The sequence below is a fragment of the Hetaerina americana genome, unplaced genomic scaffold (genome assembly GCF_022747635.1).
Source record: "Hetaerina americana unplaced genomic scaffold, ioHetAmer1.1.p SCAF_9, whole genome shotgun sequence".
Classification (NCBI taxonomy): Eukaryota; Metazoa; Arthropoda; class Insecta; order Odonata; family Calopterygidae; genus Hetaerina; species Hetaerina americana.
Window position 1 is genome coordinate 48,804,874 of NW_027287538.1, and position 27,058 is coordinate 48,831,931.

The 27,058-nt window shown below is 35.2% G+C and overlaps 1 protein-coding gene across 1 annotated transcript; it reads right to left on the bottom strand.

The window, feature by feature from the left end:
* Window positions 1-532: 532 nt before the first annotated feature.
* On the bottom strand, window positions 533-26,978 carry LOC139698988 (methyl farnesoate epoxidase-like). Its single transcript, XM_071597980.1, has 10 exons — window positions 26,651-26,978; window positions 17,105-17,206; window positions 15,410-15,664; window positions 14,163-14,347; window positions 10,550-10,792; window positions 10,042-10,153; window positions 7,148-7,328; window positions 5,803-5,920; window positions 5,340-5,481; window positions 533-3,062 (listed from the first exon to the last, which is right to left on the bottom strand). Exons 2-10 carry the CDS (start codon window positions 17,181-17,183, stop codon window positions 2,881-2,883), a joined length of 1,497 nt encoding a protein of 498 aa, XP_071454081.1. The 5' UTR covers window positions 17,184-17,206; window positions 26,651-26,978; the 3' UTR covers window positions 533-2,880.
* Window positions 26,979-27,058: the final 80 nt, after the last annotated feature.

The window sequence follows — 27,058 nt, forward strand, 5'->3', positions numbered from 1 at the left end:
TCCATCCCTTTATTTTAAGCAACATATTTTTAATTATCTAAGTTACTTGAGACAAATTTTTGGACTATTCTTTGCATTGCTGACTATTTAGCTGTCTCCACAGCATTTCCTCTTTAAAAAATTAAGTTTTTGCAATGATACTAGAATGCTATTCAAATGGGCTACCACCTGTTTGATTTCAACGTCAATTTAGCATTTTTGTGAGATGAGGTCAAAGCTTAACATTCAGTTTTTCCCAGTATGGTATAGAAAGTGAATTCAGTGTTTAATCCTGATCATTTTTATGAATGAAGGCATCACAAAAAATACATATATCGTGTGGACTGCTATTCAATAAACCAAAATAATCATTGTCGGTCAGTATTCCAGTATCTCTTCATCAGAGCATAGAAAAAAAATGTTTCAATTTCTTCTTCTCTTTTGCTATTATTTCCACTACAAAGTTGGATCTTTTAAGCAAGAATAAGACATAAGATACCAAATGTGATATAGAAATACTTTTATTTGCATTAGAGTTACAAAAAAATGGGATAATGACTGTACACTGAAAACCAAGATGGCCAAATGACAAAAGAAAAAAGTGCCTAGTAATATACAATGTAATAGATTAGAAGGTTTGTGGTGAACAAAGTAGAATCACTTGTGAATTGAATTCCACTTGAGATAAACAGAACATTCAATTGCAATTACATATGAGATTTTTTATACAAAAGAATAATTTTTAGTTTAAGTAGAAGTTTATTTATGTGATAATTTCAATAAAGGCTAGCATGAAACCAATTCAGTTAATATTTTTATTTTAATCCAATTCAGTTCTGATATCCTAATTGTCAGTATGCCAATACTGCTGAAATGTCAATCAACTATACGTATACCTTTGAAGATTGTTTTCTGCAATTCCTATCACATTATGCATATAAAATATATGTACATAGTCATATGCGTGTGTGTCTGTGTTGCTGATAATTTTGTCATAAATGAAAATAAATTTTTTTATATCAGGATCATAAATTATTAAAAACATACACCGAGCAGAATATAACTAATTTTAATAGTTAATGATTCTGACATGTAAAAATTTAATTTTCACACGGGACAAAATTATCAAAAACTTAAACGATTTCATTCAATTAGATGATTTTTATATTAGGACTGGAGGCATAAATACAGTTGAGAATAAAATGTGGACTAACAGAAGGAGAAGATAAGAGGAGTACTATGTCACAGGAATGCGAATTATAAGATGAAAGCAAAGTCTCTGGTGAGACCTGCAATGCCATATGGAACAGAGATTCATTCAGTTTACAAGCGGAGAGGAGGGAGATGGAAGTCACTGAGATTAGGATGTTCAAGTACAGAATAACAAAGAGTGATAAGATATGGAATTACTACTTTTGAGGATGTCATTGTAAGGCCTTAATAAATTGGAACAGGAAAGTTGCCCAAATGGATTGCACACATGAAGAATAAAGAATATGTTGGAAGTAGTGGAGGTTCTAGGAAATAGGGAGGCCCAAGTTAAGATGGAAGGGCTGAGGTTACGAGAGAACCAGAGGACAAGAGAGGACAGAAAATGCAGATATTCCTGTAGAGGGATAAGTGAACGATAAGGATCGAAGATGAAAAAGTTGATGTCATATAGATAGGCTAAGGCTGAGAGAAAGAAGAATTTGAGAAAGAAACTGCTCCTAAATCAGGAATTAAAATTATAGAATCACTGTTATTTTAACAATTACATAATTAATGTAAATAACTATTGCTATTAGGATCAGAGTATCTGATCTCTTATATTTGCATGCAATTTGATGGATATTTTAAGGTTTAGCAGGTAAGCACCTAATACCAATTATCTGTTTGATGGCACGGACTTCTCAAACATTTCCCAGTAAATCAAGAGCAAAAGTGAATGATTTGATTAATGAATAATTATTATAACTTTGTTGTGGCATTACATTGTATATTTGTATAAATTTTGCAAGGGGATTCCTGATGGCAAATCTTTATTTAAACTGATGACTCTTTTGATATAATCTTCTATGGACTAAGAAACTCATGAAGAGGAAAATACCCCATTTCATTGTTCACAATTTAATCCTCACAAAGCATTGTAGGCACCTACTGTTTTAAATGATAACATTAGTGTTCAATACAATGCAACAATTCCAGAGTGTAAAAATCATTTGCCTTAGTGGGTGAATCCATTAAAAGTTAATGTTCCACTACATCACATCTCCTGCAATTACTTGGAATTAGTGTCGTCTTAAGCTGAAAATTTTGGTTTATTTTTTCCAGAAATGTTTAAAAATTAAGATGAGTGACCTTTGATATGTTTCTCATAGAAAATGCAATTAAAATATTCCCTAAAAACTTTTTAACCTAAAATAAACAGGTTATACATTGTCTATTTTGAATATTAAACTAGTGATGAGCAATATAACAAATGATTTTGTCATTGGGAGAGTGTTAATGAGAAATCCAGTAAGTCTGGTAAATTGAGTGAATGCACGAAATTGCTATGTAGCTTCAAAAAACTCATTAGAGTGGTTTTCTTTGTTTGCTGAATTTTTCATTGATCTAAAGTGAGAAAAAAAGGCAGAATATGTCTTGTGGTATCTCCTCCGAAACAAAATTGAATCATAATTCAGTGATTTAATCATTGCAAAAATAACTGAGAAAAGAGCTTGTTTAAAAAATATAATATCATAGGAAGATAATTTTAGATAGAATGCATTATGCCACAAAATTTATCTAAAATTAATTGCATGCAGAAATTCACTTGGAGCTCATGGTTTCACCACAGTCTACTTAGAATGTGGTTCCACGATGCACAATTAAAGTATAATTAATTACATAGTGTTTTTTGACATTTCAATGGAAAATCTATTTGCGTTCAATTGCTAATATATCGAAGGGCTGAGGAGATGTTGTAAATCCGGGAAGAGATACTGTGGAAGGAAGAGGTTCGCCCGGCACAAACCGGAACTCGAAGTTGGCAATAAGGGCACCAAAGAAGAGGAACAAGCAGTTTTTGGCAAATGACACACCAATACACAAACGCTTTCCTGTCGTGAAAAAAGTGATTGAGGAGAAGCATTAATTAGTATAGCATGGTGCAAGGGAAATGCATATCTTTAATTCGACTATCTTAAACTTAATATGAGATATTCCATTAAATGTTTACATGTTCAATGACTTGTTGGTTTTTAATGCAACAATTTCAGAGTGTAAAAATCATTCGCCTTGACCAGACACATGATTTTTACACTCTGAAATTGTAGCATTGAAATGCAAATTAGCAGATGACTCAGTTCAAAGTTACTGTTGCAGCATCTCCTGCAGTTTCTTTGGAATTCGATGGTTTTTGGTTGATGGAGGAAAATATATACTGTTGTAACAAATTTTAAAAATTTTTGAGTACAACTTTGACCTATGTTTGCAGTGCATCTTGTAGGGTGTAGATTTGGTATAAAGATACCTCAGCTAGAAGAATCAACCATTTGCTAATTTTTGTTACATTTCATCTGGGTGTATTCTACATTTTCAATGATGTGAAAAGAAACTAGATGTATACATTACCCCAGTAGTAGTAATTATGGGAGGTAAATGACATCTGAGGTCATTTGCAACATTAGGGATAGGTAGGTAGCTTAGTACATGCAGGATTTACAGGTAATGGGAGAAGGATTGGTGGAGAGAAACCTGGCAAAAACCTAAGCCAACTCTTAATGAAAGATGTCTAGAGGTATAAAATGTAACATCAGATACAATGAACAGCAAACTGAGAATGAAGGTTTCTCCACAAGGTACCCGAGTAGTGATTGAGACACCTCTGAAAAAATCTTGGACCACCAGGAACTTGGACCCTCTGGATGAGAGGCCACTAGCTGTCTCACCAACCCAATTCACTCTTTTTTACTGGCTTTAACTGCCTTTTTTGCAGAAGAAAAAAATTTACTCCATTTAAGTTTCCCCACAGTTTAAGGCCATACATTATATGACAATGAAAAAATGCATAGTAAACATTCAGGTTTCCCTCAGGAATCAGCTGAACAAAAAATTACACAAATTTCTACATCTACATCCCGTTTTAGTTGAGCATCTAATGAAGTACTTGGGACCAAAATCAAGACTGATAACAAAAATGCTTATTCTTCAAATGCTAGTTTTTGTGGATATTTCCATTGTAAAAATAACCTTTTGAATACCAGTATGGAAAAGTATTTACCCATATCAACAACATTTATCCATCAGTACTGTCAACATCTTTGGGTCAGAAGATAACTGTCTTCTGAACTGAGGAATGCCAATTCAACAGTCAATTGTTGTTGATATATCTTTTATGTGGTATTATTCAAAAGTTTTAGTGTTTACTAATGAAGATGCAGGAAATTATGTTTACTTTGAAAACTCATTGAGGCATATATGAAATAGTTATTACAATAAAAAATACAGCTAGATTCCATCAAAGACAAAAGTATTGATGTACAGCAACATTAAAGAAATGTATATACACAAAATGTAAGAAAGCATCTATCTCATTGCCCTAAAATCAACCCGTTTAATTAAAAAACAATTTGATGCTTCCCAGAGACCAAACTACATTAGATAAAAGAATTTTCCCAAGTTAATGCAATTTAAATGTGAAGCCCAAAAGAAGTGAGGGAGCAGTAGGCAGGATGTATATACACTGAGTGCAGCCATGGAGGATTGCTAAAATGGCCAGATAATTTTTGTATTCTCGGAACTTGCAATAAATACCTACAACAAAGCAACACCCCATAATTTGTAAGGAGAGGATTTGACTTGGATGACATATCTTAGTTGCAACCCTGGCAATCAGTACTGACTTCTCTGACACTTTTACAGAAGGAAAATTTACATAAAATTGGACAATTTAATAATCCAATACTACTTTGTATAAGATTTCCCAATAGACCTGAGGAACTTAGTAAGTTTTGATAACTTTAGCTTAACATAACACATAATTGTTAATTTCTTTGATATAGGTAAAGTTATATATTCCAGAAGTGATTCCTTGTCAGTTAGAACATTACTAATTAACTTAACTTAAATAAAATAACATACTAAGTTTAGGATATATAGTAATTTGGTAGAAATGGTAAGTTTTGGAAGCAAGTTTTTTTTATTCCAAATGCAAATCAAAAAAGTATCATCCAGTCATTAAATGGCTCCCATGAAAGGAACATTTAGAAAATCCATTTCTGCTCTTTAAGCATATCCATTAATTATTTTGTTAAGAAAAAATGTAACCAATCACTCAATTTCATAGTTATTAATTCCTCTCAAATATTAATAACCTCAAAATGTAAGTATCTTACCATATCCAAAATTTAGAGAAACTTCATCACGGATGATTTGTCCATTTTCGTCTATGAAACGCTCCGGTCGGAATTCATACGGTTTGTTCCACTTGTCTGGATCATGAGCTATTGCCCACAGACTCAAATTAAACCAGGTGTTCTGGAAATATTGCAGACATTAGGTATGGCAAATATAATTCAGAAAAACACATCTCCAGTTGTCTGTTTATCAAAACTGAAACTCAATGACTAAGTCAATTAACCATGAAAAGCAAGGGAAAAGTGAACCTAAAAATGCAACTCTTGATATGAACCTAAGTCTTACAGTTGTGCATGTAATTACATGGGAGCATCTCGTTAGAATTACCTGGTGTAAGTTCTTTATTTAGAATTAGGTGGTTTGATTTTTCTCACAAAACTTTGAGATGGCTGTTTTAATGCATGGAGAATGATTTGGTAAAAGCTACATTTACTATTTTACCTTTGGCACATTATATTCAGCAATGGTTGTGTCTTCTGTTGCTCGGTGAGGCACAGCTAGAGGCGCAATAGGGTTTATTCTCATAACTTCCTGGAGAACTGCCTCTAAGTAAGGGAGTCTTATGGAAAATAGAGTTAATTTCAATATAATGTTTCAGATGCTAATATTTGATAAACATAAAAGTTTTGTGTGTCAATTAAATAATCTGGTTATAAAAAATATCTTAAACCATAATGGAAAAATTATTAGACTTAGGTGAATTTGAGACCATAAAATATACATGCATGTCTGCTCAGACCCATGGATGATAATCCCTACAAAAATGATGCATGTATTATCAATTAAAAATAATAAGATACTTTTAATCTGACTTATCATAATCAGATAATTCCATCATTACTGTTATCATGATTACTTAATGACATAAAAATTACATTATAAAGTGAGCAGCTATAAATGCATTGGAAAGTTATACTTATTACATTAATGAATTGGTGTTTTAAAAATTTAGACACAGTGAGGTAATGCCTTGTTCTCTTTCTCTATATGATGAAAGGAACTAGTCATTTGATTTCACCAAGCAAATTGAATTTTGTATATAGAAAATGCAGAAAATGTGGAAGTTACAAATGAGAGTAGGCTTTTTAACCTAAGGAATCAAAAAAAAGCAGGGAAAAATAGTAACTCAGTAACATGAAGAAAAAAGAAAGAACTCGGTTTATGAACTGGAAGTGATCTACTTACTTGATAACAAAAATAAACTTATTACTATACTGAATAGTTGTCTAAGTAACAAACAGGGTCTTTTGGAAGATCCAATTAACTCTTTGGGCAGCCATTCACCCCACAATAGCTTACAGGGCACCATCTAACTAGATGCCAAGTGCCTTTATACTTGGACATCAAATGTTGACTGATTATGCAATAAAGAGAATATTCAAGAATACCATAAAGGTTGTGAAAACATGGGTAGCCTTGTGCACATATTCTCTGATTATGTTATTCTAGCAACCAAACTCAAGGATTAAAATAAAAATAAAAACTGGGTCTTCAAGGTAAAATTGAAGGCAAGTATGGCTCAGGGTGACAGAAAACAGCATGGATTTAAAACTAATATCAATGATATGGACTAAGCACCATGGCACGATTTAGGATAGCAGATGATTATATATATATATATTTTTTTTTTCAGGCTGAGAAATGAAAGAGTGATGAAACTATAAATGTAGTGTAATCTATTTCAATGGATCCAAATTACTTGAAAGAGAAATTCTCACAATTGACATTTAAAAGAACTCTTTAGCTAATTATGCAGGCATTCCATTTACTGAACATTTAAATTCACCTGTTTCGGTCCTCAAGGCAAGGGCAACAGCCAGCTCCAAGTTCTTTTTTCATCTCTTCCCACAGACGAGCCTGTACATCTGGGTAAAGGCCAAGATAAAGGAGAGCAAAGGAAAGTGTGTTCCCCACAGACTCAGATCCAGCACCAAAGATGTCCATGCAGATAATTATAAGCTCTTCCTCTGTAAGGTAGAAAATTTTGTCTGATTTTCTTCAGAGAATATTTTAAAAAATCACACAGGCACATATACACATACACACATTGGTAACAATATTGGTATAACTTCATGAACATTTTCAAACAAATAATGCCAAAAAATTCTTAATGACTTTTTATATGCTTCCTTGTATTTCTCTCTTGCTATTAACATACTTAAACTGCTAGTACCTGGCGACCCTTGAGACTCAATAGATCCCCATAGGGACTATTCTAAAATTGCTAAAGGTCATTTTTGTTGTTTTTACCCCTACCACCCATTGCTAACATAATAATCTCCCATCAACAACCCACATAATTGTCACCACTACCATTAGTATATAACACAGGCCCCATTTCCTTAAAAAAGAAAAAAAAGTACATTTAAGTTTGTTGAAAGATCGTTTCACTGTGATGGTGATAGGAGTCTACTGACCACTTGATTCATACATTTGCAATGAAAAACATTGACTTCCATGAATGATCTTTTTTATTTTAGTGATTTCAGAATACATACCATATAGTGAAATGGAGCCAAAATTAAAAAAAAATGGTTTCATAAATAATTCTGAAGTGACAGTTTCATAAGTATACATTTGCACAATATATTTCCTGGTGATTAGGGATAATTTAAAAACTTTCTTCATAAACAAGTGCTTAAATATTGCAATAAACTACATAAAACTTACTACACTAAAACTACTTAACTTACATAAAATTCTTCCTACACCACCCTCCATGAGGAGTTATAATGAAATGACATCTCCCTTCTAAAAAAATATAAGAAAAGTGTTTTAGCCACCATGCTATCTTTATTTTGATGTCCTGAGAACCCTGGTTAATGAGCTGTAATCCATAGTGTACAACGAGATTGAAGGCTAGGAAGTGCTAAAGAATGACTCATGTACTCTCCCCAATACCTAACATGACAATCAATAATATTGTTGAAGTTCGTTGTTTATGGCATTTTAATATCCATCACAACACACCCATTATTACTAATATTTATCTACTGGTTAAGGTAAATTTTGGATGGATGCAGGCTAAACAAGTTCAAAGATAATTCCTGGTCCTCTCCCAAAAAACACAACCTGACCTCCAACACTTCGTTAAGCCCATCTCCAATTCAGCATACTTCCTTCCTCATTTCATTCCATCCAACATTCTATCCTTTCCTTCCTTGTTTGTTTAAAATATCAAAATGATCTGCATCCATCTTTCCTGCCTTCTTAGCATTTCTCCCAACCCTCTCTCCCCTCCCTCCATGCCTAGCACTTCCTCATTTTTTTCCCCGCTTTGAATTTCACCTTTTCCATCTTTCTCTACATCCACATTTCAAAAGCCTCCAATCTACATCTATCATCTTGCATCAATTTCTATTTTCCATGTCATACAAAACCGTGATCCATATCAAAGCTTTGGTTTTCCCACTTCCCTGCTGGTTCATTTCATTTTGTCTCTTAATTCGGATAAGTGGTGGGTCTAATTGTGAACTAAATTTCATGCTATTCACTATCCTCTGGCATTTAAAGGACTGGTCTAACAAGGGTAAACAAATGAAAAATGTTCATCTAATAGCCATGTGTGAACGCACCAAAAAATTGAGATTCTTTGCAGTTCTTCTGGATGGGAGAACAAGGGGTTTGTTAAAAACATGGATGCACTGTTAAAAACATGCATGTATTAGCTAAAATGTTGAACTACTCTGGGGGTGAGTGTAATGGAAAGATAAAAATCATATCATTAATAATATTTTTAGTTCTTCTTATCAACATTGGAAAATTGCAGAAATTCTGCTGAGGTAATAAAATATGGCTTACTTATCTGAGATGCTACAACTGACTATATTTTGATAATACTATGATACAGGTAGATACTGTATATCATCAAAGTAGCCATATTTTATTTTTGTAATTCCTACCCTACTGAACAAATTATGATGCAATTGGCAAGGCTTGAAATGAAGTAACCCCATGAAAATATGAGGTATTTCTTCCCATCAGTGTCCATCCAATTAAATCCATCATCATTACCTCTTACTATGCAGTTGCCAAACCCAGTAATGATGGCAACCCCAAGCTTTAATTTTTCATTTCTACATACATTTTTCAGGGTTGAAATATTTGCATGCATCTATTTTTTGGACATAAGCTCAAGTTTCTACTTAGTTTTAGAAATTATAAAATTAATATTTTTCAAATGAACTTAATTTACTATATAGGGTTACCCCAAATTTAAATGCCAGCCAAGCAGATGTCCATTAAAATTCACCACGGGGTGTAGATAATTTCAGGATGAGGAAATATTTTTGATTTCAACCAATTATTTATGGTTTAATACCTCAAAATGAAAGAGTTTATCCAAGATCCAGCTGTTTCTATGAAGTGCTTGGATGGAAATTAGGTAGCTTTTATGTGGAGATATGATGGATTTTAAAGCAGAATTAATGTGAATTCTATGAAGACATTTTTTTGATTCATGTGAATAAAGGGTGGGTGCCACCTGAAAACTGTGAAATTTCGACATGTGGAAATTAGGTAGATCTCAAAGCAAAAATCAGGTGGATTTCACCTTAGATTACTTCCAAATTTCCATGTGGATGCTATAATCTTGTGCTCTCAATAATATTATTCACTATCTACAATCTAGTATACATTACGTTTCATTAAAGGGGGTATCAAAAGTGTCATTTTGCTTACCACAATAAGAAGAGTCCTCTCCAGATTTTGATTCCATCTCAAGAAGGTATGCATCTATGAAATCATTTACATCATTCTTATTGAAAACAGCCTTATGCTCATCAATGGTTTCCTATCAAAAATAAATATACAATGATTGTTCAATATGAACAAGTTAGCTGCATTTTAAAAGATGGTTACTCATCTAAAGTATACAATTATCTAAAATATTTTCAGATATCATTATTTAAATTTTTAGAGAGTAGTAAAAATTGAAAAAAAATTATAAAAATCAAGTCTGTTAAAATATTTGCACATATAGGGAAATCAATATTTTCTGTTAGTCTCAAAAGTATATCAAATTTTGTCCTGATATTTACCTACTTCTAAACCTACTTCCAGTGATTCAAAACAGCCTCCATGAATATAGGGACAAGAGTTTTTCTGAAGATGAGGCAACCTTTTCTGAAAATATTTCTTTACCACAATAAATCAATTACTAGACTGTTACATACGTGTGCATACATACCTTAATAAAAGCTTGAAGAGAAGTCCATGTCTCCATATTGTCTCTATATTGTGTAACATTAGGAAAAATAAAACGAATCCATGGAAGAGCATTAAGAAGACCTCCTGACACCTGGCCACTTCGAAATGTCCTTGTCAGTAAATTAAAAAGTTTCTTAAGATGAGCATCATCTATTGAGTAGCGTTTTCCTGACATCAAAGCCCAGAGGATGTTGACTATGTGCATGGTGAATATACCATTGGCCTAGAAAAAATAAGAACATATATTTGCTGCATAACCTATAGATAGATCATCAAAATTTGAGATATCTATGTATGATTTAATTCTTTGTTGATATTTTCTGCAGTTTATTTTCCAGTATCTATAAAATAATCATGCTGCACAGGTCATATTTCATTGCAAGTGAGATGTCCATAATATGTCTGCTTACTATTAAGTTTCAACATTTTGAATGGAATGACTTTTTTCTTCAGTGAAATTATTGTAATTAGTGAACTTTATGCTAAAAATCCACAAAGTGTATATGTTAAATAGTTCTGTTTTCCCCATGCAGTTCATGCTTAGGGTATCCAAATGAGTTGGTGAGGAGAGACTGGATTCTGAAATTTGTGGAATTATCTTTAGATATTTGTTGGATTCATTAAATAATGGTCTCTCTTTCAAAAATCTCATCATTCCAATTACATGTAACCCTAATACTCAATATACTCCATTAAACATGAACATAGCTATTTAGACATACAGTAGTGACCTATGCAAACACTACTTTGCTAGCCTTCACCAACACTACCTCCCCTTCCCTCTCCTTTCCCTTGTCCAATTGCCCAACATGGAAAATGCCTGTCTATTTTTTATCATAGTTTAAAATCAGCTGGAAGACTAGTCCTCACTCATTCTCCAGATAATAGAAAACAAATATTTTTTTCTGAATTACTGGACTTGAATTTGAGTATGCATATGCTAAAATTAATGCATTGGAGACCTTTTTTTTCAATGTACAGGTTGATCAACTGGGAATAAAAGAGGGATCAATAAAGTTACACTACTAGTGGTATGTAAGCGGCATTGTAATCCAGTGATAGAGTGCTGGGCTACTAACCAGAGGGCTCAGGTTCGATTCGAGGTAATCCATCTAGCCCCTCTTAGCTTCACATAAGCTGTATGGTTTTTTGGTACCAAATCATCCTGGAAAATTACAGTTGGTACAGGATGAGGAACTGACCCCCTCCCCCACCAACCCTGATGTGTGGATTTCACAAATCATTATCAGTAGAGATACAAGGATTCAATGAGGTTGGGGTCTTAACATTCTGGTGTTCATGTAAATGAGTGATCATATTGTTTCAAGAAATAGATACTCTTAGTGTACACTATCAACTTGAAGAAATGATTGAAGGTCTTTCTGGAAGATAAAATTTGATAGTGATAAGGGATTAGAATGCAGAAGAGGAGAGACCTTGGAGTGAGGTAGGGGAGTATGTGGTTAAGCAATAAGGAATGATGGTAGGGATAAAACAGTAGACTTTTTTAGGATAACCAGCCTAATTATAATAACAACTGGTTTAAGAATCACAATGGATAAATACTTACATGTGGAATCGAATCAAGCCACCTGGATTTGTGGATAATAAAGCTATAGTTGAACAGTCTACAAAGGGATTACAATCGGTGGTGAGTGCATTATAGGATCAGTGTGATGGGTATAAGAAGAAATCAATCATAAAAAAATGAAATTAACAAGGTTCTCAAGATATAGAAATATTAAGAAAAACATTACTTTTGGAGAGCATATACAGTAGCAGACCAGTGGATAGAGCACTGGGTTACTGACTGGAGGACCAGGGTTTGATTCAAATTGTAAGGTTATGTGGTTTTCAAGAAAGAGTAAGGCTAAGCTTAACATTAAAATACTAGGGCAAAAACTAGAGCAGGTAGAACAGTTTACATATTTTTGAAGTGTTTTGGACCAAAATGGTCAAAGTAGTCAGGACATAAGGAAAAGAATTGCACTAAGTAAAGGGGCTTTCACAAGGAGGAGGGAGTTGATCACAGGGATATTGAGTAAGGATGTTATGAAAAGGCTCATCAAAACCAAGATATGGATCATGGTTTTGTATGGTGTGGAAACATGACCATAAAAGCATGATGATAAGCATGGAATGGAGGTTTTTGAAATGAAGGTGAGGAGAAGAATGGGAAAAGTGTAGTGGACTAAATAGAAAACAAAGGAGGAAGTGCTAAGTATGGTGGGGAAGGAGAGAGGATTTTTGGGAGAAATCTTGAGGAGGCAGGGAAAATGGGGGAAAACATATTGATTGGCAGTGGGATGTTGAAGACTGTGATAGAGGGGAGAATGTTAGGTAAATGAGGAAAGGGCAGGAATAGGATAGGGATGTTGGACAGAACGAAAGGAGGAAGGAAATACACAGAGATGAAGAGGGACCTCCTGTATAGAAAGTTGGGTTGTGTTTTATTAGGAGAAACAAAATATTTATTCGTTAGTTGTTTCCATAACCTACCTTACTGGTAGATTACCTAATAATCATTCTGTGAAGCCATAGGTGGCACAGGGAATGGAACTGGCCCCTCATGCTATGGATGTGTGACATTCTCATGCCATTGAACTTAGTAGCGAGTGCTACTAAGGCCAAATATCAGACCAAACTCTGTATAGATAAATGTGGTGGTGGTAGATACAGTAGCAGGCAGAATAAAACCCCCTATTTAGAAAATATTTAGATTAATTTGGTCAAAGAGGTGAAAACATTAAAAGAAGAATTGGATTCAGTAAAGAAGCTCTTATGAAGATACGGAAGTTGATGAAAAGGGCTAAGGAAGATGAGCAGATGCATATAGAAAAGATGATGAGTGAACAATTAAATATGGACTATAGTTTTGTATGGGTCAGGAACTTAATTGTTAAGACAAGAGAATAAGTATATTGGTGGCTTTTGAGATGTGGATGTAGAGAAGAATGGAGCCATAAAATGCACAAAAGGGGAAACAAACAAATCACCACGTATGGTAGGGGAGGAGAGAAGGCTGTTAGGATAATTCAAGGTAGGTACTAAGTGGAGGCAGATCATAATGAGTGGTAAGGGTAGGTTGAAGACTATGATGGAGGTAAAAATATTAGGCAAGTGAGGCAGGGGAGGAAAAGTTTAGGCATTCTGGATGGGATGGGGGAGGCAAGAAATGTGTGGAGTTGAATACTGGTTTGTAGCATACAGTGATACAATCCTCAGGGTCATGTTGAGTGAGGCTTAGAAATGTAGCAGTGCTTACTATTTGTACCTGACAATAACCTTTATTTTTTATTTCCAAATAGCTCTGATGGTCCATGTGCCTCAAATGGGATTTCAAATAAGTCCTTGCGTTGTATTCAGGTGTCCCAGGGACTGAACCACCAGAGTTGACACTACTACCATGTCCAAGGTGGGAATCAAATCTGTAATATTTGGGTTAGTAGGAGAGTGTGTTATTCACTTGTCTAATCTGAATGGCTGTATTATAATGTAAAAATGTTATTATAATATAAAACTTTCATTCAAGCCAGAGAGCATGCATAGTGTTAACGATTTAATTTATCATTGGATGTGAAAACACATGTTACCTGTATAATCCTTGACCCTTTTAATGGCCCTTCAGGATGTTCCCTTATATTTTGGAGTAGGGCAACTATCTCTGCTTGCACATGGTGTTGAACTTTATTAAGGCCAAGGAGACCAAGGTCACGGAGATGCCGAAGAGTAAAGCGACGCTGTTCTGCCCATGCAGGACCATCACTGAAGAATACGCCTGGAAATATTTTATACAGAAAGAAAGTAAATATATGGCTCTGAGATAGGGCAACATATCATAATATCTTTGTAATATTTTCTTTACATAAACCTAAATAATGTGGATCATTATTAGGAAAAATACAATTATTGTTGAGGCACTTTATGGTTGATGCAGACAATATGCAAGATGCAGAATTAGGGCAATATTCTAGGCATTTAAGGTCGGCTCAAAAAGTTAACGAATACTTTTGTCAATTCTTCTGGCATACTTGCATCCTTGTGAGCCTTATCTCATTTCAAGTACTCTCCTACTGCATTTATGTACCATTCCCAATATCTTTGCCAATAATGGAAACTGCTCTGGTGGGTCTATTGTGCGATGTGCGTAGAACTATCTGCAATTAGTCTTAATCTCTTCAATAGTTTGACAACATCACCTTTTTAAATTGTATTTTTATTTTGGAAATAAGAAAAAGTCAGGTGGGACTAGATTAGACCAGTATAGTGGCTAAGGAAGCAGAGCTTTAGTTAGTTTTGGCCCAAAAGACATGAATCAGTGATTATGTGTAAGCTAGCGATTGCTGTGACAGAGAAATCAGGAACTGTTTCTCTACTTTGAAGTCCTTTTTCTTCTGATGTTTTCTCTCAAACATTTCAGCACTTTCACATATAATACCATTCATGAAATTATTGATAGATTTTACTCTTCTCCTATTTCCTAAACTGCTGAATGATGCCGTTGATGTTAACGATGATCAGGTCTTCCACAAAATATCTTGAAAAAACTAAATTCATGCCCGTGATATCAACGGTAATGATTGTGAAAAAGTATTTTATGTAATTGCCAAAAGAGACATTGTAAATTCATTCAGATCATTACATTCTGTTGAAGAATTTATTGTCCTCTAAAATAAACGGACACTCAGTAATAATGATAACTTCCACTCTAAAACAACAGAAAAACACTAATGAATAATTAAAGCTTCAAACTATTTGTTTTAGCAAAGTACCCAGAAATAGCCAGTATGCTATAATAATTGGCTATGCCACAGGTAATTAAATAATTTTAAAAACGTACCTAGTTTCTTTCCAAAGGAGCGCATTTGGAATGAAAATCCATTTGGTCGACCAGAGAATTCATCCCTTTGCAACACTTCTCGCACCAATTTCGGATTCCATATTGCAATAACTGGGTCACTTCCAAAGTAGAGGCCCATGATACCATCTTTACAACCCCATTTTTCACCTGTTTTCTCGATGACTCGGTAGAATAAAGGCTGATTTTTATTAGCGAGAAAGGGAAGGGATCCAATTAATGGCAAACGAGGAGGTCCTAGAAAAGATTAGCATTTGAAATCAAATTCCTACGTAAGTAAGGTACATGTGTTGTTTACATTCTCAGTAATACATGTTCAGACCATTCTAAGACATTTTGAAAGTAAAAAGTATTCTAAAAAGAAATTATACACACATTTGTTACCCACCTCAGTTTATTATTAAACTCTTATACTTCCTCATATCTAACTCTGTATTTACCAATTCCATTTCCTTCTCTAGTCTATTTTTCTAATAATTGCATTCATAATCTATGATTTTCTAGCCATTTTCCTATTAACACTTCCTATAGTTTTCTTTGCAACTCTCAATATTTTTTTTTGATACATTCCCATTTTTTCTCTATGGTGCCCTGCTCCTTTTCCTGACTTATTTGACTCACTTACTCATAACTGGGTAAGATGAATGAATGTGCTGCAGAAAATAGGAGTACCCTGGAGAGATGGGAAACTTATACACAACTTATACGTGTCTCAGACAGCTCTGGAACGAGTGATAGATAGAAAGTCTGGAGAGGCAGTGTTAGGAAGAGTAGTAAGACAGGGGTGTCCATTATTGCCTTAGCTGTTCAACATTAATGTAGATGAAATGGTTAAAGAGGCATGGGAAAAACTGGAGATAAGAATGAAATTCAGCAAGGAATCTATAAAATCAGTTGGGTTTGCTGATGATCAAGCTTTAGTTTGTCAGTCAGCCAAGGGGTTGCAAACACAGCCGAGTAAATTGAAAGGTCATTGTGATAGTATGGGATGAGAATATGTATTCAACCACTTATACTATTATTTTCAATGATGCTGAGGCTTAAGAAAATTTGAAGCAGAAGAATTCACGTATAGGGTCCAGTTGGTTAACTGTTGCCAAACACATTTTTATTGATTTAACTGAAAGCATCAAATTAGGAAGAAGATGCCAAAAGTTACTGATCAAGGGATTAATTTTTGCATTGAAAATATGTCATAACAACAAGTAATAGCCTGATAAAAATGTATGTTACATGGAATTAATTTCCCTTTATACGAAACTGATATGTTTGCATATTATATGAAACTTATATCAAGCTATCAGGTCCAGTTTAGAAATCCATTACTTATCAACTTCTCATAAAAACATCCCTAAAATAACATTCCTAATAGTTACATTTACATAAAAACTATTAATATACTAGAAGGACCAGATATTTCACAAAGACCTGGAGGTGAAAGAGAGAGACTGCCTCTGAGTATAAAGACTTTCAAGAGAATATGCATTATAATGTGCAAAACATTATTACATAATACGATAATGCAAACCGCTGCTTATTCTATGTAGAATATAAAATAAAGTCAAGTAGAGAAAAAATGCATAGAAAAGAAAAATGAAGATTGGGACGAGTAAATATTTGATAACCTCTACAAATTTAAAATTATTTCCAACAAATGCATTACTTATCATTATATACCTGGTGGGAAATTTTTTGGTTTGGAGAAGCCCAGATAAATGAAATACACAATTACTAGGGTAAGCAATATCAGCCACATTTTGGATTGTAAATGGTTCACACCTGAAAGTAAACAGAGAAAAATTTAACATAAGACATCAATATTATGTAAACATACCATAGGTAAAACAATACTGAATTTTTATTTCATGATTGTTGTTAATGGGAATAAACCTTTTTGTAAAGAGATGGTAAACACATAAATTCATCAAACTATGAAGGCATTATTATATATACAATTATAAAGACTTGCAAAATTATTGTTATGGTCAAAATCACATAAAGGTACCAAATTTTAGTTGAGAATTCATGTATAATATAAAACTAAAGAATAATTTTGATTTCCTATATATATTTTTTATTTTTTTAATTAGGTAATCTACCAGTTAAGGTAGGTTTTGGGATGGACACAGCTACTAATTAAATATTTTGTGACTCCTAACAAAATCCAGCATCCTACTCTACATCAGGTCCCTCTTAATCTCTGAGTACTTTCTTCTTCCCTTCATCCCGTCCAGCATCCCTATCCTGTTCTTTTCCTTTCCTCGTTTGCGTAACATTCTCCCCTAAATTACAGTCTTCAACATTCCATTGCCAGTCAATACCCCCTTCAACCACTTTTCCTGCCTCCATAGTATTTCCCCCAACAAACCCCTCTCTTCGCCCACCATACCAAGGACTTCCTCATTTGTTTTCTTCTCTGTCCATTTCACCTTCTCCATCCTTCTCCACACCCTCATTTCAAAAGCCAACAGTCTACGTTTATCCTCCTGCTTCAATGACCACGTTTCCGCGCCATACATAGCTACGCTCCATATCAAAGTTTTTACGAGTCTTTTCTTAATATCCTTACTCAATGTCCCTGTCATCAACTCCCTCCTCCTAGTGAAAGCCTCTTTGCCTAGCGCAATTCTTCTCCTTACGTCCCGGCTACTTTGACCGTGTTGGTCCAAAACACTTCCGAGATATGCAAACTGTTCTACCTGCTCTAGTTTTTGCCCTCCTATTTTAATGTTTAGCTTAGCCTTTTTCTTTCTAGAAAATCGTATAACCTTTGTTTTATTGATATTGATTCTCATCCCATACCTGTTACACTGAATTTCCAATTCACTCAGCAATGCTTGAAACCCCTTGGCTGACTGACAAACTAAAGCTTGGTCATCAGCAAACCTAACTGATTTTACGAATTCCCCACCCACTTTCATTCCTACCTTCAGCTCTTCCCATGCCTCTTAAATCATTTCCTCTGCATACAGGTTGAACAGCAACGGTGATAATGGGCAACCCTGCTTTACACCTCTTCCTAACACTGCCCAACCGGACTCTCCATTCCCCACCCACACCTGAGCAGTCTGAGACATGTACAGGTTGCAGATTAGCCTCCTTTCCCTCCAATCTATTCCTATTTTCTGCAATATACTCATTAGTTTTCCCTAATGCACTCTATCAAAAGCTTTTTCGAAATCTACGAAACAGGTAATTATCTCCTGGTTGTACTCTATATTCTTCTTGATTAATAATCTCATTACTGCAATGGCATCACGCGTACCTCTCCCCTTCCTAAACCCAAACTGATCATCCCCTGAGTAATCATTTGCCCTACTCTCTATCCTTTTGTTAATGATCCTGAGAACAACTTTAGCTGCATGGGATATCAAACTTATTGTCCTGTAGTCCTCACATGATGTAGCCTTTACCTTTTTCGGAATAGGAACTAAAACTGATCTCACAAAGTCTTCCGGCCAGATTCCTTCCTCATCAATACTACGAATCAGCTCATATAGCCTCTTCCTCCCACATTTGCCTAAACATTTTAGTAGTTCCACAGGAATGTTTTCAAACCCCACGGCCTTATTTAGTTTCATCTCCCTTGATGCCCTTTCTATCTCATCGTCGAGTGTGCCTGGACCTTAGCTATCTTTCTCTACGTCATGTTCCTTTTCTATGTCTACCTTTGTTGGTCTAGGTTCTTCACTAAACAGTTCTTCTATGTATTCCTTCCATCTCTCTTGGATCTTTCCTGTGTCAACTATTAACTTACCCGCCTTATCTCTAACTGCTAGCATAGATCTCCCTTTCTTACTTCCCGATAAAGATTTAACTTTGCTGTACAGCGCACCGATTTCACCCTTCCTCTGCAGACTTTCCATATCCTCGCACTGCGTCTTCCACCTTGCTTCTTTTGCTTTATTTTTTGCCCGCCTCAATTTTTGTTCAATTCTTTGTTCTTCATTTTGCCTAACTCTGTATTTACATCCTTCCATTTTCGCCGCTCATCCATCTTTGTAATCATCTCATCCGTGATCCATGGTTTCCTAGTCCTTTTAGCGTTAATGGTTCCAATAGTATCTTTTGCGGCTATAGACAACCCTTTCTTGATACTTTCCCATTTTTCTTCGATAGTACTTAGCCCTTTACCATCTTCCATAATTTCCTGTACAACCTGTTGGTACTCCTTCCTTTTTAATCCATTTAATGCTTCTACGTTCCTTTTTCTAACCCGCCAACTTTGCCTTATCTTTTTGAAACGGATGCTACATTTCATAGCAACTAAATTGTCGTCAGAGTCCGCATCCACTCCCGGGAAGCTGTGCGAATTTATCACACTGTTCCTAAACCTGTGTCTAACCAGAATATAATCCAACTGAGACCTTTCTGAGTCACCTGACATTTTCCATGTATACTTACGCCTTTTGTGGTGTCTAAACCAAGTGTGGGTGATGGCTAATCCCTCTGTCTCCTGCAGAACTCAATTGCTTTCTCCCTGCGGTCATTCCTTGTGCCTAAACCGTAGTACCCCACCTCGTCACCATCTCTTCCTTCACCTACCATCGCATTCCAATCTCCCATCACTATCAAATGTTTCCCTGATGGAACTACCGCGAATATGTCCTCTAACTGATTGTATATCCTATCGACCTCTTCCTCCGTATGGTTGCTCGGTGGCATGTATACCTGAATAATAACCAAGTTCGTTGGTTCTGCTTAAATCTCTACTAGTAATATTCTATGTATCGCATGTTCTATGTTGATTATGCTTCTTCCTACCTCTTTATTTAATATTATGGCTACCCCTCGTTGGGTCTCGTCCCTGCCGCTGTATATTATTCTACAATCATCACTCCAGTCATCTCGGCTTTTCTTCCATCTCACCTTGCATAGACTAAAATATTTATATTTTGCCTTTCCATCTCTCGCTTAATATTCTCTAATTTTTCTGTCCTCCACATCATCCTAAAATTCCATGTTCCTATTCTAACTAAATTGTTCTTCTTCTTCTGCATCTTCTGTCCTGCTGCTGTTGGTGTTCCCCTGCAAGGGTTTCGTGGGATGACAACCACAAAAGCCTTGCCTTCCCCGCCGCCGGGCACAACACATGGCCGATTGGGCCAAGCCCCGTAGTTGCCAGGACTCATTCTCTGTAGTGTCCATCATATTAATCTTGGGAATGATAATTTTGGTTGGTTCTGTTGCCTTCCTCAATAGTGTTTTTAACATGACACATAATTAATATAAGTAATACAGATATATATATTTTTTTCCAAGGTTGAGAATAAGGTTCAGAAATTTAAAAGTGGGATATGAAGGGAGGAAATCTAAATATTTTAGGGTTGTGTGAGGTTAGATGGCAGGGTAGCAGGGATTACAGGAACGATACTTATGGTGTAATACACAAAGAACAGAAAGAGAGCCAATAAGGGGAGGCAATAATATTGAACAAATAAAATAGGAATAAATGTAGTAAACCTTAGGCAAGCACCATACAGAATATTATTAGTAAAAGTAAAGGCTGAGGAAATGAACTTGGTCATTGTTCAAGTCTATATGACACCAAGCAATCATAGGGAGAAAGAAGCCAACAGGGTATATGATTAATTAGGGAAATAATTACAAGTGTTCCTGGAAGGAAACTTTTGATAATGATGGTGGATTGGAATGTGTTGGTAGGTGAAGGAGAAATAGTAGTGAGTCAGGAGACTATGGTTTAGAAACAAGAACAGACCATATTGGAGCTAGGCAGTAGCCAGGATTTACCCATAAGGACACTTGGTTTAAACAAATCAATTGGTATAGGCATACATGGAATATGCTCAGGATTCCTGAGAGATAGCAAGTAGATTATGCATTCAATGGTCAGGTTATTACTAGGGGCGGTCTAATGGAAACGGGCTACCAACCATCTGCTAAAAGCTAGCTTTTTACATATCGATACTGCCATCACTGTGGTAGGAGAACTGCATAGTGAAAATTCACAGGTGCATGCAGTTGTCAACAAGGTCATGTCCTTGTTGGTGCGAAGACTGGTTGTTGTAGCAGGTATTCGGTTTTCATTTGTCTGCCTATCACATTTAGAAACAGTGTGATTAATTGGCAGTTTTCTGGGAGTGGATGCGGACTTATAAAATAATACTAATGAAGTATCCAAGAGGATCAAACAGAGAATACAGTTCAGGAAATTGAGTGTAGGAGCATTCACTGGAATGAAAAGGAAGGAGTACCTGCAGGCTGTAGACAAAATTATGAGTGAGCACAGGAAGACGGGAAAAAGTAAAAAATGCAAACATATCAAGAAAGGGTTATTAAAAGCAGAAAACGAAAATATAGGAATAGCATTTATAGAAAGGACAATGACATGATGGATTACTAATGAGATGATAAAAAAGATACATGAGAGAAGGAATGTTAAGAATGTAAACAAAATTTGGTAGAAAGAAAGTACAAAGATTTGAATAATAAACTGAGGAAAAAACTAAAAGGTTGGAAGAAGCATGGTGGTAGACACAGTGAGAGGTTACGGAAAGTTGAGAAAATAGGGTGAAATCAGGGTGCTATGAAGAAAGGAGGAAGCACGGTAGGGAAGGAAAAAACCCAAGCAAACAATCAAAGGTAAATGAGGAAAATTATTAATTGAATCAGGAAAAATTCATGAGTGATGGGGATAGTTCATAGAGGAACTATATGGTAGAGACATTAGGTCAGCATGCTTAGACACAGAGAATATGTCATAGATGAGTATAGCTTAGGCAAAGACTTACTCAGTGGCAGAATAAAAAGAGCATTAGCAAGGGAATAACAATCAAATAAGGCCATTGTGGTAGATAAGATTCTCGTGCTAGTGTTTGTGAAAGGGAGAGTTTTAATGGGCTAATTTGTAGCATTAATTAGGGAGAAAGTTGGCTGGAAGGTCCCATTAGATCGTAATTAGTTCCCTTCCCAAAAAATGGTAGGGCAGCTATATCTTAGTTCTATAGAACAAGTTTGATTTTATGCACTGTTAGATTGGTACTTAGGATCATTGATAAAGGGATGGAGAGGAGGGAAAATGAATACTTAGGGGATGATCAGTTCGTGTTCAGAAACTGGAGAGGTATGCGTATGCTGTGATGGAGTCAGTAATAGAGAGGAAGGTAGAATACAATAAGGATGTATTTTTTTGTTTGCAGATATTGAGGTGTAAATTGAACATGCTAGGTGAAATAAATTGGTAGAGATAATCGATGCATTGCAGATTTAAGAGTGGATTGTAGAGATAGGTGACTTAACCACCACCAGGGTGTCTCAGATCGCTCAAATAAGCATGGTGGATTATAAGTCTGAATGGGCAGTGTTAGGAAGAGAGAATTCCATTGACCTCAGATGACCTGAATTGCTGAGAGTTTACATAAGAACTTACCAAAGAAGCAAGAGGATAAATTTAACTCCTTGGTTCAAATTAAAATTCTTCTGAGATCAATTCAAATCCACAATCTTGAAAACACTACCATTCGTTAACAAATAACATGAGGGAGTGCTCACTGAATAAGGGGGCATGGGCTGGTAATGAGGGAATGAACTGCATCCATTTCTTCATGCATTTGAGGTCAAAAATAACAGGTGTGGAACATATCAAGTGTCGGCTTGTCTCTGCACTTCTGGGTTCTCCATCCACGTTAGTTGTTTTTGGGTGATGACAGTTTAGCTGGCCATTCTGCCTGTATCTTCAGGTTGAAGGTGTTTTAGAAGCTTTCTTGTCCGCTTGCTATAGAGCTGGTGGTCAAGTACCATGCTCTGATTGGATAGTCCTTTTCCATGCACTGTTTAATGGATATCCATCGCCCCTGTTCATGTTCCATTGTCTCTTTAGGATTTCAAATGCCTCACAGATTAGCTGAAGGAAATAGCGCTTGTCCTTTGCCTTTACTTTTGCCCCCATGGAATCGATGATGTATCCCGGCTCACTCTAAGCCTATCCTAAACATAGGACTATCCAATCAGAGAGCGGTACTTGATCACCAGCCCTAGTTAAGGTGGACAAGAAAGCTTCTAAAACACCTTCGACCTGAAGATGCAGACAGGATGGGCGGTGACTGTTGTCACCCGAAGACAAATAATGTGGATGGAGAACCTGGAAATGCAGATAATTGGGGGGAGAGAAGGGAATTGTTGCCCTACTGTTTGGTAGATTGTATCCATCAAAAACCTATCTTAACCGGTAGAGTACGTATAATAATAATGGTTATTAATAAGAAATGAAAATATGGTAATAAAGTAGTGACTTGCAAATATCGAAAGCAAAGAATTATTGAATATGTATGCAAGTATTTCTTCTCCTTTTTTGACACTCGTTTTGTATCTGGAAAGAACCAACTAAAATGTTTTGACTTTACCCATTTAATATATTATTTTACAGAATTAAATCACAGAAATCGCTAATAATAAATACAAAGAATTTCCACCCCACATGAGAGTTGTTGTAATTTTACTTGTGTACACCATTAATTAGTGAAGGAAATATACAATTGATGAAAAATATTTATCATGCACCAACTTTAAGATATGAAGGCAGATTAGGGGAGGGAGTTGGTTTAAAAAATTATAAATCCTACCATTGTATGGACCCCCAATTGCCTTCTGACAAGAATATTGATTCCATATTTACGTACCCCTTCCTTCCCAAAAATAAATCTTTTTTATAATTACACATCAACAATAAAAGGCAAAAATAACCTCAACCAGACTTATTTTCCCCTACTTCCTTGCAAGAAGAGATCTGAAAAGTTAGGCTAATGAGTATTAGGACAAAAGGAACTAAGGATGCAATAAGAAAACACCGAAATAACAACTAGCCTTGCAAGACCTGTTAGTGGAAAAGACCTTATAACTTTTATATATAATTCTTTAAGTCCTTAAGAACTTAAAGAATTCCAAAGAGCAACTAATTGATATGAATTTCACCAATCTTCCTTATTTATGTATTTAATATTTCCATTTAGTAGTAAGCTAATAGTGAATTTTCTTACCTGAATTAGATTGAATGAAATTAAGATAACGTTTCATATTAGCATTTATCACATTCGAAGCAACTTTCATGAATTTAAATGCATAAGGCATGCTTTGGCAAAGAGTTCAATAGGTTGAGAGCATGGCTTTGAAGGTAACCCTGAGCAATGACCATATTTCCCTGGCCTCAGGGCACATAAGACGCACCCTGATTTATAAATTTAGAATTTACAAAAATACCTGGATCAGACAGAAAAGGATCGAAGTATTTTGATGTTAACACTTAATAAAAGGAAAATTGAATTATTACATATAAAATTATGCAGTAACACATGCTAACGTTTATTCATCGTAGTAATCCAGAAATTGAACATAGCTGGGTCAAAACACCTTTTAAGCTCCTTTAGTTCCATGGTCTGAAGTGTAATTCATGAATCGAAGTTTAAATGCAGTACCGTATGACATCTTCTCTCTTAAGATCTCATGAGGTTATTACCATTTTAACTTTTTATGCCATACTAAGTTTCTGCCATTATTTTGATATTAGTGAAATTTGTATGAAGAGCAACCATTCTCTATGCCTTTACGATGCTCTAATACTATTTAAGGCAGAATGCCAGTAGACTATGAGTTTATCGGGAGAGATACAATGTATGTGTGCATTAGCAAGGGGGCGACATCCCCATTAGCCTAATGTGTATTAAGTTTTGCAATAGCACTGCATGTGAGTTGTAATTAATGCACCATATTGTAAAAATTTGAGATTTATTGGGAATTTTTTAAGGAAGTACTTTCAACTAAGTATTAAAACTCTGTTGCTTACTACCGACTCATAAGAGTGATGTTATTTGTAACCAAGGTTATCATTTTCTATGACCAATGCAGGTAAAAACCTTTCATAGTATTTTTCCAGTGAATCGACTTGCACTTATAGGCTGAAGTGATACCCATGTACCACCGGCCAATAAGACACGGGCTGATTTTGGAGAACATTTTGGAGTAAAAATAAGTGCATCTTATGAGCCAGGACATAAGATGCAGTTATGTCCTTATGCACAGGACCTTCATGGTTGCTCCACAGGAAAACCCATTTACACTGCTTCTGCCTGTCTAATGGGCATCAGTTGTCATTCAGACCTTTTTAGGGACCACCACCGAGGCCAGAGGAAAAATTCCTTCCTCACCCTTGGGGGATTTCTAATGAAAACTGTAATCATAACCTGATATGTGTTTGTGTTCTGAGCTGCAAAATACTCCATTTAGGACACGTCAATATTGCATTAGATTCACGCTATCAGCAATAAATACTTAGGGACAGTCATGTTAGTTTTCAATTTAACATTTCCAAACTTCCATTCCTCATTTCAGTCATCCCCAAAGGCTTCCAAGATAGAGAACAAAAACTTCTGCTTGCGTAATATTCTTGAATAAGGTGCTGGGATTATAAGGTTAGAAGCAAATTGAATACAAATTAATTCATTGGGAAGAAATATACTACAATCTTACCGCAGATAGAATTAAGTAGCCCTCGATAAAGCATGATGAACCAAAATACATTCTGTACTGTTTCATTTAATTCATTTCAGGCATCACAGACCATGGTTTTGACAATATTTACATGAATACCCAAATTATGATTCCGAAGATGTAGTTAATCAGCAAATTGAAAAATACATGTATAATATTCTTAAAATGCCTTTAAATTCTCAGAGCAATTTCCAGTACTGATAGTACAAGACTTAATTACTGCATAAGGAATCAGAACCATTTTAGGCATTAAAAAAGTGCACTTCACATAGTCAAATTACATTTAACTAACACAACTACTGTAATCAATGCAAATTATCTTAAATTGCATCACAGTGTGCTCTTAATCATCTATATTGATTCTTAATACTTGAAAAGTAAATTCATTGACCAAATATATAAGTTCTGGAATGAAGCAATCCATAGGCAGGAAAATTATTAGACCAATGAAATTACAAAAAATACATGCTTGCACATGTCTGGCCTATAGAACAATCACTGCATTTTTACCTTGACAAAGGACATAATAATCACATGATTAACTTAAGCCTTAGTCTTCTTCCATAGTCAACACAGGCAAAATACAGGGCACTGTCAAATAATATTACCCCCATAGATATACTCTACAAGGCACTTTCTTGTATTCCCCATTATATAAAATAAACAAAACTATTTAATTAAATGTAAATATGCACATTAAGCCTAACAATAAGCACTTACAGCGTGATTATCCAGCAACTTCTGAACTATGACTGATGGAAACATCACTTCTAATTACATAAGTATTCCAATAGAAAAACATTCTCTTATCAACTTGGACTTTGACCCTGGTCACTTTGATTCTGATATGGCAAAAATGCAAGTCACAGGATGACATAAAGAGCTAAATTGACTGGGTCTCTGTCATGACCATGGCAGACTATCCAATAGCTATATTCTCTAGTTACACATACTATCGAGAAATCCATAGAGAAGCGGTAGTGAAGAGAAAGATGATAAATTTTTACATTTAAATTTTACTTTAGATAGAAGTGAGTACTTTATAAGAATAGCAGTTATACATACTACATCCAACAAATGATTCACTCATAAGCCAACATTATAACAGTTTTCACAAAATAACAAATA